The following is a 12639-nucleotide window of genomic DNA, read 5'->3' as shown; positions in this document are numbered from 1 at the left end:
CTCACAGATTGGTTTAGAGTAGAAAAGCACATTGTAACATAGATAGTAGGTATTGGGGAAAATCTGTAAACATATAATACGTAATATATCATATAAAAGATAGCAGCAGCCCTGGGTGGGGAGAGAGAAGACGAAGACACCAGACAGTGAGGGTGTCAGGAGTGTGTGTGTCTCTGCCTGGGCCGCTGACCAAAGCAGCCGCAGCGGGCAAAGACAATCTTTTAGATAACTAGCAATAAACTGCCTTGCGACCGAACAACAAGAGGCTGCGGAGTTTTTCTTTGGAAGCATGGGTTGGAGGAGAGACTTTACCACCACACGAGACCCCTGAATCAGTCCCGGGGTTCTCACATGTCCAAACAATTGGATAAAGATCAAGTGCTCTGCAATCTGCTGGGTTGGGCCAGAGATCATGAGTTCCCAGTAGATCTGGGAGCTGCACTGAGCCTGAGAACTTGGGAAGACATAGGCGATTCTGTGTGTGAGATTTCCAGGGGAGATGCACTCGCGTCCGCACTGGGCCCTACCTGGAGATGCAGTTCTAAAGCCCTTCGAGGCAAGACCCTGGTGTGAAAGACAATAGCATAGTTTTTGTTCATCAGGAAAAGTCCCAGGGATTGTGTAAGTCACAGGAAACAGTGGGGCAGGAGGGCAGGATGTACTGCTATTAGTAGATAGTGGAATTGAGAGATCTTTGAAAGCTGCGTTACCATATTTGGAGAAGTTATTGCAGGGTTAACGCTACCTCAGAGGAAGAAGAATAGGAGCTTTCCTCAAACGACCACTGGACAGCAGACAAAGACCCCTAGCAACACGCCGCGCAGATGCAGAGCACGTCGAGAATATCACAAAGTCCGGAACTGAAGGGGTATAAGAACTGAAAGACCGGGAGGTGCGGTGCGAGCCGTTGGTGGGAGCAGAGGCTCCCCGGCCGCCCAGCGCTGCATTTGCCCGTACTGCTTGCTTGCTAAATTAATAAAATTCTCTTTATAAAGTGACACAAATTGGTCCCGTGTCATAATTTATAACACTGGGGAACAGAAAAGTGACAAAGCCAACATGCTTTTCGCCTGCGATGGCGCCGGGAACCATGTCCTGATCGACTGGGACGGACCATCCCGTTCCATTTCCGCCCGCATCTCGAGAGGCGACAGTAGTGCCTTTGCACTGGCCAGCATTTCCAGCATTCCCTGCCCTGCAAGGACTGGTGGGCTAGACCCCGCCGCGGGCCGCCCTGCTGCGGCCGCCGGCGGAGCCCATCCCCGCTCTGGAAGGAGCAGCCGGTGTTTCTTTATTTCGGCCGGCCCCGAGCCCACTTCTGCAACCGCCGGTGCCGCTCCTACCAGGACCAAGAGAAACCGCCGCAGCGCTTCCTTGCACGACTGTGGCCCCCCTGGCGGCCCTGCCCCCCGCACCCCCCGCCGATCCGATGATCGTGGCAGCGGCGCCGATCAGCTCCCCCGCGACGCCGCCCGCTTTGCTTGGACTGATGGCACACCACGCTGCGGGGCGGCAGCCCCCGCAAGCTGCAGCAGCTGCCACCACCTCGCCGGAGGAGACTGCACTCTCCGCTCCGCGCTCTGCCGCCTCCAGCAGCTGCGCTCTCCGCTTCACCGTCTGCTTCAGGGCCTGTAACCAGCCTCCCCTCCCCCACCCCGCCAGCCTGTTCCACAGAGTCGGCGCCGCTTGGCAGCTCACAGCCGGTGCCGTCCGGCTGAGAACTCTGAAACTCAGTGACTTGCTGGGGAACAGCAATTTCTGGGACTGAAACTCTCTTGGGGGGGCCCAAAGGATTCAAGTAATTTTGACTCGGCAATTTGGCCACACATATATATGACAGCTGAGCCTGTTCTCAAAGGGACAAAACAGCACAGACGAATTATGGCTTCTTCTTTGGCAACGGGGCAGAAAGACAGAGACTTTCTACAATCTCGGAATCACCAATACCCACAGATTCCGACAGTCATGGAGATTTGTTTACCAAAGGGTGATTTCTTAATTGGACACTGGATGGTGTTTGGATTGATTGACCAATTAAGTCAAAGCTGTATTGGACTGGCTGTAGGGGTTACTGAGTTTCTTAATAAGTATAGTATAATATAGTATAAGATGATAAAATAAAGCAATTGATCAGCCTTCTGCAATCATGGAGTCAATGCTAATTATTGCCCAGCTGGCAGCCTGCGGCAACAAGATAAAGTTTATGTTGTTATTCTCCCATGGGTCCACATCCTTTAATGTCTGTTAAACTAGATACTGGCTGAAGATTAAATTTGTGAACAAGATGAAATATTTTAAAATTTGGCCTTCCAAATGTGCAATCCTAGAGATTATAAGAAAAGGCCAGTACTGACAAATGTGTACTCAGAACTATACCAAGATGTATTGGGTCTGGTTGAGATAGAGTTCATTTTCCCATAGCAGCCCTCACAGCGCTGTGCTTTCTATTGGCAGCTGGAAAGGTAGTGATAACACACCAGTGTTTTGGCTACTGCTGAGCAGGGCTGTCACAGCATCAGGGCTGTCTCTCAACATTACCCCCTCCCACCCTCCATCAAGGGGCCAGGAGTGGGCAAGACCCTGGGAGAGGGCATAACTAGGCCAGCTGACCTAAATTGACCAAATGGGGTATTCCGTGCCATATGATATCAGCTCATATATAAAAGCTAAGGGAGGGAGGAAGGACAGGGAGGGCATTTCTTATTTACAATGTTTGCCTTCCAGAGCCACTGCTATGCATGCTGAAGCCCTTCTTCCTGGGAAGTGGCTGAACAATGCTTGCCAATGAAAAGTGGAGAATAATTCTTTTTCCTCTTTGCTTACGCAAGGGCAATTTTTTTTTCTTTAGTAAACTGCCTTACCCCAATCTATTAGCTGTTTTCCATCTTATTTTCTATCCCGTCTCACTGGGAAGGGGAGTGATAGTGACTTGGTGGGCACCTGGTGTCCAGTCAAGATCAACCCTATACAGTCCTTTTCAGCACTCAATGTGCAGCCTGAATCCACGACCCTAAGAGTCTTATGATCTACCGACTGAGCAAGCCAGCCAAATTTTAATGATAATTCTTAAATATGTAATTCACAGAGGCAAAGGGTGGAATGTATTGGGTTTGCGTGACCAAGCTTTGGTAGCTGGGGCCTACAGGGGTGGCTTCTGTGAGGAGCTGCTGGAAGCTTCCTCCATATCTAGGAGAGCCAATCCCTGGTGGCTCAAAAGACAGATGTGCCTCTGGTCAAGGCTAAGCTGTTATAGATACATATTATAATATTGGCTTTTCACAAATATTAAAATGGATTTTATATGTGTGATGTTAAAGTAACTTTTTTATAAATATATAGTCTTTATTTCTGTTGTTAATTAAGCTTAGACATAGTAGTGAAATAGCTATGCTTGTGCTAAAATGCCTGCTTGGATGGGATAACATCCAATGAACATAGGATGAGGACACCTGCTACAGATATGCCAACTATCAGCATCTGCCATCTGAAGAAAGTATGGACCAAGGCCCAAACTGGAAGTGATAAAGAGAAGGAGCCAAAACCACAGCCAAGAAACACGCGTGCTCTAAAAAGGCAGACCCAAGGAGGGGCCATGTAAAACAGTTCCTGGAATATGTAAATTAATTATGGATATGCATAAGGTTCTATGAATATGCAAAGGGCTGATGTAAGGGAAAAAGTATTTAAGGGGTATCCCTGAAGGTAATTGTGTGGTCTTGGCTAAGTGCCAAGATGCACCCAGCTGTAATAACCTTTTCTCTATGGTCCTTGTCTCCTATTGTCCTTTATTAAACTTTTTAAATTTTCACAGGAGAGTGAACATGTTTTTCACAGGGCCAATTAGCAATGGTGGTAACGCCTCTGTGATAACATATTTAAGAAGAAAGAAAAATAAGTTATTGCACAGTTGTAATTGTGGCCAGAGATGAGCAGAGTGAGAATATGTGAATATGTGAGAGGAACAACTATGCAGACACCAAGGTCAGTGAAGAAGGAGGGAGAGGAAGTGCTCCCGGGACCCAAGTTGAGATTGCCTTGCAGCCTATGGTGAAGACCACGGTGAAGCAGCTGTCCCCCTGGAGGTCCACGGGGGATGCAGAGATACACCTGCAGCCTATGGAGGAGACCCATGCTGGAGCAGGTGGATGTCTGAGAAGAGGCTGTGACACTGTGGGGGGCCTGTGGAGAGAGGAGCCCCCGCTGGAGCAGCCTGTCCTTGAAGGACTGCACCCTATGGAAGAGTGGGTTGATGCTAGCTGGATTCCAAGCATCCACCAAAGCTGCTGAGATATGGGGGTTAGAAATTAATTTAGGATTCAGGATAGCTGTTTTAGACAATGTATGTTGCTTAACTTGCTTAACTTGCTTGTAAGGCCTGTGAATATGGGAAAGGAAGAAATGCAGAGATCCTGATAAGAAGAGCTCCTTACCCAAAACAAGGTAGAAGGAATGGGAGAGCCTGCAAGCTGTTGGAGATAAGAGAGGTTCCTTGCACTCTAAACCAGCTTAGACCAGCACTATAGTTTGGGCTACAGCCAAGAGACTAAAGAACATGCACCAGGAAGAAAAGGGGAAAAGTTCACATTGATGAAGACTCATTTGCCCTTCCTCCTGCAACCACCAGACAACCACCAGAGAGCACTGCAATTGCAGAAGGACTGATAAGCTAATTATAACAGGAAGCAGGGCTAGGCCGGGAATATGCATGAAACTTGCGAAACTTGATGCATATGTAGTATTTCAGAGAATAAAAAGAGGGTCAGGTTTCTCGGGAGGCAAGCGTGCTTTTGGAGGAACTGTCCTCCATGCGCCCGGCACCGAATAACCTACTTTACAACTTTACGAGTTGTGGAGTCTTTCCACGAATCACTGCTCTCTATCACTCCCTGTCACAGCTGGATAGGGGAGAGAAAATATAACAAAGGGTTCATATGTTGAGATAAGGACCAGGAGAAATCATTCATCAAATACTGTCACAGGCAAAACAGGCTAGAATTGGAGATATTAATTGAATTTATTACTAACAAAATCAGAACAGGATAATGAGAAGTAAAATAAAACCTTAAAAACACCTTCCCCTCACCCCTCCCTCCTTCCTGGCTCTACCTCCTATTACAGTGGTACAGGGAGACAGGGAATGAGGGTTATGGTCAGTTCATCACTTGTGGCTTCTCCCGGTGCTCAGGGAGAGTTGTTCCCCTGCTCCACTGTAGGGTCCCTCCCACAGGGGACAGCTCTCTGTGAATTTCTCTGACATGGCTCCATCTCACGAGCAACAGCTCTTTGCAAACTGCTGAAACATGAGTGTCACGGTTTGACGCTGGCGCAATGCCAGCGCCCCCATGAAAATACACCTTCCTAAATAAATGCTGTGAGATGTGATCCGGAGCAGAGCAGGCCCAAGCTTAATAACAAAGGAAAAAAAAAAAAAACTTTTATTAAACTACTACTATGATAAAAGGAAAAAAGGGGAAAAAAATCCCCACTAAATCCAAAATGAAAACCTTCCAAAATATTCCTCCTCCCCCCACCCAACTCCAACAAACCACAGTGAGACACAACTTGGAACCTCAATCAAGTTATCACCCTTCAATATAATCAATGCTCAGTCCATCAAGGGAGAGAGGAGTCTCCCTTGCACCATAGGCCCCCAGGAAACACAATTGTCACTTAATGTGCTTCCATGTCACACATGGCACTGCCCAGAGAAAATCTGCCATTGTGACACTCTCCATGCACAGTGCTCTCACCACCGTGCATGGACAGACTGCTCATAGGGCTCCTTTAAGGATGCTTTGCCAAGGACCGACAGGAACAACAGTTCAGTGTCTCATTTTGGGACTAGAGTCCCCCCCATTTTCCTCCTCCCCTGGGGCTGAGGGTGAAAACAGATATCTTCGTCTTCCTGAAGACAGAGGGCATCATCACACCCTCCTCAGCTTTTCTCTGTTCACTCCATTCTTGTACTGGTAGTTGCTGAAGCAGGTCTTTTGGCTCACCATGCATCCCCCTAAAATGCAATCTCTCTTGCAGGAGAAATTGGTTCAGTCTATGGCTAACAAGAAAAGTCCAGCCAAAAGCCACTCCATCATCCCCCCCAACCTTCTTTTCCTAACATCTCAGGTCCCTGGCTGTCTCTCTTTTCTTCAAAATGAGGAGGAGTAATATTTCACAAAGCCTTCATTTCCCAGGAAAGGGTTAAAATTCCCGGACTCCCTGGATGGCTGAAATCTCGGCCCAGGACTCCATCTCCCATGCTGGACACCTTCCCCCCACCCCCCCCCCCTTCTCCTCTGCCAGCAAACTTCCAGGTGTCTTCAGGCTCTCTGTTTCTTTCCCTCTAGGTTGGGGGGGAAACAAAGACATCTCAGACTTCCTCCACCCTTCTGTCTGCAGGAACTGGCTCAGTTCCAGTCCCTCTATCCTTCGGCCTACCTCAGCCTGGGCCACATGGCTTCCCCTGCCCCGCCCAGCGCCCAGCCTCAGGCTGGGTGGGGGAGGTTTACACTCTCTGATGACTGGAACCAAAGAGACAGTTCTCCTGGGAGTTCTTGCTTTTAACCCCCTGTGTTCTCAGAGGCATGTCCAGCCTTCAGTGGACACTCCAGGTGCCAATATCCAAATGTGACCACTGATTGGTTTGACTACCAACTTCCTGAGAAAATTCACTTCCACATCAAACCACGACAATGACTCCATCCCATGGGCAACAGTATCCTTCAAACTGCTTCAGCATGGATCACTCTTCCACAGGGTGCAGTTCATCAAGAACAGACTGCTCCAGAGGGGTCTCCTCTCTCCACGGGCCTCCTACAGGGTCACAGCCTCCTCTCTGGCATCCACCTGCTCTGGTGTGGGTCTCCTCCATGGGCTGCAGGGTGACAGCTACTTCTCCATGGTCTTCGCCATAGGCTGCAGGGCAATCTCAGCTCTGGTGCCTGGAGCAGCTCCTCTCCCTCCTTTTCCGCTCACCTTGGTGTCTGCATAGTTGCTCCTCTCATGTATTCTCACTCCGCTCTTCTCTGGCCCAAAAAACTTTTTTTTTCTTTCTTCTTAAATATGTTATCACAGAAGTGTTACCACCATTTCTAATTGGCCCAGCCTTGACCAGCGGCACATCCATCTTTGGAGCTGCCAGGGATTGACTGCCAGACATGGAGAAAGCTTCTATCAGCTTCTCACAGAAGTCACTCCTTTAGCCCCCTTGCTACCTAAACCAGGCCATGCAAACCCATTAAAATGCTAAGCTCACTTACCAGCACCTTTTTACCCTTCAGGTTTATCTGATGCTGGTCTGTCCGATTTTCTAAGGTGCAGAAGGAATATGGGAAGATTTACTGCTTGTATTTTAAAAAAATGAAGAGAGAAAGAAAAAAGATACAGACAATTCCAATACTTAGATTATGACCAGTTGGGGATCAAATTAAGTTTACATTTAAATACGAAATATCAGAAATTAATTGTATAGGTTTAAGATTAATTGTAACTTGCTTACAGCTTGGCATGAGTGGGCCCTGCTTAAAGCTTAGGATCAGTGAACTTAAAATGAGTTCTATTAGCATGGATGGCTAAACAGAGGAGGAAACAGAGAAAAGTTGAATAGGTTTGCATAAGGGTTGAGACCCTGGAGGCCCCCAAGGTTGGCCCAAGCTGGAAGGTAAGAGCAGTTAATGGCCTACCTATGTGGAAAGAATCTACTGATGTCTTAAAAGACCCCAGAACATAAATCACCATTGGACCAAGAGATGCATGCAGGGTGTGTGAAGATTGGGTGCACAAGGGTATAAAGGTCCAGGAATTTCTTTGTTCGGGGTCCATCTCTGGAGACACCCAGCTTGAGTTGAAATAAACTAACTCTGCCTTAGAACCCAGGCTCCAACCTATTCTTTAGCAGACAAGTTTAATAGCTAGTGGCATGGGTCATCATAATCAATCATCCAGTAACAAGCTTAGCTCACTTTCATTAAAATAAAACCAAAAACAACACCAAAACCCCAGACTTACATTCCAAATAGTAATTAGAAGGAAACAAAGGAGAAAAAATAAATAAGAAAATTAGTGTCAAAAATATATTGCAGGAATCTTTGTCAGTTTTTATCAGTTATATTTTGGAATAAATGTCAGAGCTTTTTAATAAGCACTGGTACTGTTTTTTTTGCAAAATCCACTTAGGGAGCTTTTAAAGATGTATAAACTACAAAAGTACTGAAAGCAAGAAAGAGAGAGATACCTACTGAGATGTTGGAACAAATGTCAGAGGAAGAGAATTTAACCAAACCTGTATCAGCACTCAGTTCATCTAGCAGCCCTCTGGTTCTCCAGGTAGATCCTGAGTCTTGATTTCCTAAAGAATTATTGTGCTCTTGAACTACTGCAGCTGCTAACAGATTGTCCACATTTACCACTTCTGGGTCTGAGTTTGTGTCTGATATATCATAGTGAGCTATAACTGGAGGTCCATCTGCAGGAGAGAAAAACAGCACAGATTAGAAGTCTGCATACTGTGAAAACCCCCTCTAAAAGTACAAAGTCCAATAATTTAAGGATGAATAAAATCTCCTACATGAAGCTTATAGTTTATAGTGATACATTCATTATATGAATCATTAAACTTCAGTTAATGAACATACTCTGAGATTACAGAGACATTTTAACCTTTGCATACACAGAAAACACAAATGTAAGAAAAACACATTTATGAAATTATCACTTATTTGTGTATTATCTTTTATATTAACACATCAACATCTTCATATCTGATGACATTATATTTACAATCTTAAAAGGATAAACTTCAGTTTTAAATAAAACATAATAAGATACAGGACATTAAATTTGTCAAGACAAAATATCTAGAGAATTTTACAAAAGTCAAGTGAGAGCTTACATTACATTATGGTTGATTGAATAAGACTAACTTTTTGATATAACTGATCCAGTGACAATCAATTTAACATTAGGCAACATTCCTTTCATAACATTTACCTGTCAAGGGCAGGGAATTTTTTAAAAGTAGCAATGTTTTTTGGTGTTGTTTTTTTTAAAATCAAGGATAACAAGAAACAAAACTATCATGTGCAGTGATAAATATGCTTTTAATTCAATATGATTACCATATGCATTTTTGGTCACCAAAGTGAAGAAGGAAAGAGGGAGAGAAAATAGCTTATGAGATTCTGAAATCTGTTCCTGAGGAATAACAAAAAGCTATTTTTGGTCTATTTTGTTAGGACCAACTATATTCTTTGTAATTAATTAAAATCACTTATAATTGGAAAGCATGCTAGAAACAGAAGAGGCTCAGAAAAAAGTCAAATTCAAGACAAAGATTAATGTAGAAGCAGAGCGAATGAAAAAATAATTCTGAAAGGATGTGCAGTTTAACTCAAATGGTTCACCCCAGCTACAGCTTATTGACTCATAGTGGATGAAAGTGGCTGGAGTTCCCATTCCTCAAATGAGACAATCAAAACTCTTTTCGGGCCAAGACTTCATCAACAAAATCAAGGATGAAATAGAAAAAAATTTCAAATTTAATTCTCTTAAAAGCTGTTTCTCTTGAGGTTTTTAGGGTGGGGTTTCTTTTGTTTTGGCTTTGTTTAGTTTTGGTTTTTGTAACTTGGTGCCTGAAACATAATTCAACTCACTGTTTTCAGAAGTGCCTATTTTGTGATCAGCAACACACTTCATTGAAGAGTGACCATATCGCTCAAGTCATACTAAAGATCAGAATGGCAACAAGGTATGAAGAAATTCACAAAATATTTCCAATCAGACCTGCCTTCAAAACAACAATTTCGTAAAATGATGTTATATTAGAAACTTAAAACAGACCTGACAAAAATAAATGGGTAGTTCAATGGCAATGTATTAAAGATCAACATGAAAAGCTGATGATTATGACTGGAAAAGAAGTAATGATAATTAACTGAAAGGCAATCTTTGTCTTTTTAAAAGACTTACAAAATAACAGAAGACCAAGTTAAAAATTAAGCTGGCTGATGTTCAGTTAATTATTTGTGACAGCCGATGATTAAATTACATGCATAAGCTACAGCTGGACTGAATCATAGAGAGGCATGTTGTCTTTCAGTATTATCATTAGAGTTTCATGTGAACATATATAACGTGAGCTGTAAAAATAAACAGTCGAGTGGAGAAGATACGAGGGTCAAGTACAATATTGACTATTTGCCCATTTTTTCAATAGGTTATCTAAAATTTCAGGAGCTATGTATTGTTCCTTCAGGTCTTTGTTTCTCTCACTTCTTATTCAGATCCCCAAAAGCAGAAGTGAAATTTGATTTTTAGATAGACATGTCTATACAAATAAAATTGCATTGGGACAAAAGGCACCAATAGTTTCAAGTCAAAATTGTACCACTCCTACATGTATAATCATGCAAAAGTGTATTATAAACGTATATACATGCAGAGTGATATTCTAATCACCTACCCATAGAAATAACTTGTGTGAAAGTCTTCATCAGTAGGAAATACAAGCATAAACTTGTTATTTGTAGCTCCACTCTTGTATCTTCCACACTTCCAAACAGAACACCGTATAACTCTGCTTCAATTTAGTATACATCAAACAGACAAAAATATTTTCAATATAATTTAAATACTGTCATTACATCTGTCAGTGTAAGAGCCACCAATTTACCAATCTGGAAAAAAACAAGCTGCTTATTTACAAAGCAATCACAACAGAGATCTATTTTTTTCTCAACCTTGCCTTTCAGAATCAGATTTGAAAACAAAAGGGCCCGACAACAGTTTTAACCATATCTATCACAAGTAAATGACCAACAAAGACAATAGCCACAATGCTGCAAGAAGTTCCTGGATTCTCAGCATGTATAAAAGAAGAAATAAGCAATAAATGCCTATGTGTGTTTAAAAATGCCCAAACAATAAGTTGTAGAGAACTACAACTAGATAAAAGTTGCAGCAAAGGCATATAAAAAAATTCCTCTGTTCACAAAAGCCTGTTTCCTTTTCAGTGCTATAAGGATGGGACAGGACCAGCTAAATTTGGAAATAAATAATACTTCCCTAGCCAACTACGTGATCACCTGGTGACATGATGCAAAGTTTATGTGTGGCACCAAGAAATAAAGACTATTGGCTTCAGCTAGGAAATAAAGTGAAAAAATGCTTTCAAGTTGAAAAGTCAAAAGGACTAAATGTAAAGACGTTTATACAACTAACTGCAAGCAAAATTGAACTTTATAATCTTTTCTTTGCAACAGAACCACTCCTTGCAATTACTTACTGTAATAGGATTTCAACAGATAGAAAAATACACCAAAACAAACCATACCAGAATTAAAATAATGTAACACAATTAGGAGGTTCCCTTATCAGTAACTTAAACAATCTATTTAAGAAAAATCATGTATTTTGAGAAGGCAAGGTGATGCCGGCTTGGGTTTTGCCTTTTTTCCTATGTTTTCTATATTCTTTGCACATATATTTGTAGCTCTGTAGTCTACTGTATTAGTGGCTAGTTTTCCCAGTACTTTTCCATGCCCTTTCTTTAAGCAGAAATACAAAAGAAATTCCAGAGCTCCAAGCCCCGGGGGGTACAAGGCCCCAATGCTTTCTTGGTTCTTCCTGGGAACCAAGGTTGAGAACAAGTCTTCAAGATACATTTTCATGGACAAAGTACAGCTACTGCCGAAGGGGGGACTCCAGAGAAGGGGCTTGACCTGGGGGGGAATTGCATCACCACTTGTCCTCCTAATTGTTGCTTTTTATCAATTATGCTAATTTCCTAAAACCTATAAATATGTACTCATCCCTTGAGGGGATGGGCTTTTGTGGACATCTTTCCATAAGTGCCATGAAGGCCTTCAAATAAAGAACTGCTCTTATATTGCCTCCTTAATAAAATTATCTCGAGTTTCCAGGTTGGGAAAAATGCAACAAAGGTAGCTGGAAGATGTACATATCCCAGGTGATAAGCTATAATTCACTTCTAAAGCAATAAATGCTTGAAAAAGGCAAAGATGAAAGTTAGTAAATACCAGCAGAAAAATCCAGCTGTTTACATTTAATCTTAATAGGGGGAGGGAAAGACTGCATTTTTTATTTTTAAAGAATTCAGAGGTCAGCTTGGGGTTAATGTTTCCAAGTGTCCAATTCTCCCTTAATTTACATATTAAAACTAGCTCCACTCAGGACAATTAAATCAGAAGTCACATGCACAAAAATGCATGCCTACACATATCAACCTTCATTTTAAGCTTGCAACATAGAAAAGTCAGTAATTTCTTATCTGCTATCTGCTCCCATGCTTTTCATAGAGCCACATCTCAACATTCGGTGATGCAAACTGTGTTGTAAGAACCATGCTCCTATTATCTCTTATTTCATTATAATGGCAACACAAGTAAAATGGGAGAATCAACAGTAAAATCTCAGCTATAGGTTAAAAGCAGTGATTCTATAAGAAGCACTATACTTTTGCACTGCAACCACTGGGTATCAATGCACAGGAAACAAAAAGATATTAGCTAGCAGAACCTGAATGGGGAATTTAGACCTTTAAATCTATGTAGACAGGCTGAGAGAGGTGGGGTTGTTCAGCCTGGAGAAGGCTCCAGGGATACCTTGGAGCACCTTCCAGTACCT

At 42.9% G+C, this 12639-nt stretch overlaps 1 protein-coding gene across 6 annotated transcripts in view; it reads right to left on the bottom strand.

Annotated features, from left to right (window-relative positions):
- LOC116806906 (protein ARK2N-like) overlaps positions 1–12639 on the bottom strand; it is a 106197-nt gene that overhangs the window by 35289 nt on the left and 58269 nt on the right. Inside the window, exons 3-6 of one of the 6 annotated variants that reach the window (XM_072922963.1) lie at positions 10457–10573; positions 8279–8461; positions 7257–7306; positions 6973–7145 (exon numbers count right to left, since the gene is read on the bottom strand). The exons of 1 other annotated variant lie outside the window; for it this stretch is intronic. In XM_072922963.1, coding sequence (XP_072779064.1) covers positions 7089–7145; positions 7257–7306; positions 8279–8461; positions 10457–10573 — 407 coding nt within the window. In that variant the 3' untranslated portion in view covers positions 6973–7088. Of the gene's footprint in view, positions 1–6972; positions 7146–7256; positions 7338–8278; positions 8462–10456; positions 10574–12639 lie in introns of those variants that run through there. 4 more of the 6 variants (XM_072922964.1, XM_072922960.1, XM_072922961.1 and 1 more) reach the window with 4 other exon arrangements.

The sequence above is a fragment of the Taeniopygia guttata genome, chromosome W, assembly GCF_048771995.1.
Source record: "Taeniopygia guttata chromosome W, bTaeGut7.mat, whole genome shotgun sequence".
In the NCBI taxonomy this organism is placed as follows: Eukaryota; Metazoa; Chordata; class Aves; order Passeriformes; family Estrildidae; genus Taeniopygia; species Taeniopygia guttata.
The sequence above is the reverse complement of the archived record's forward strand: the minus strand, read 5'-3'. Positions and strand labels throughout refer to the sequence as shown.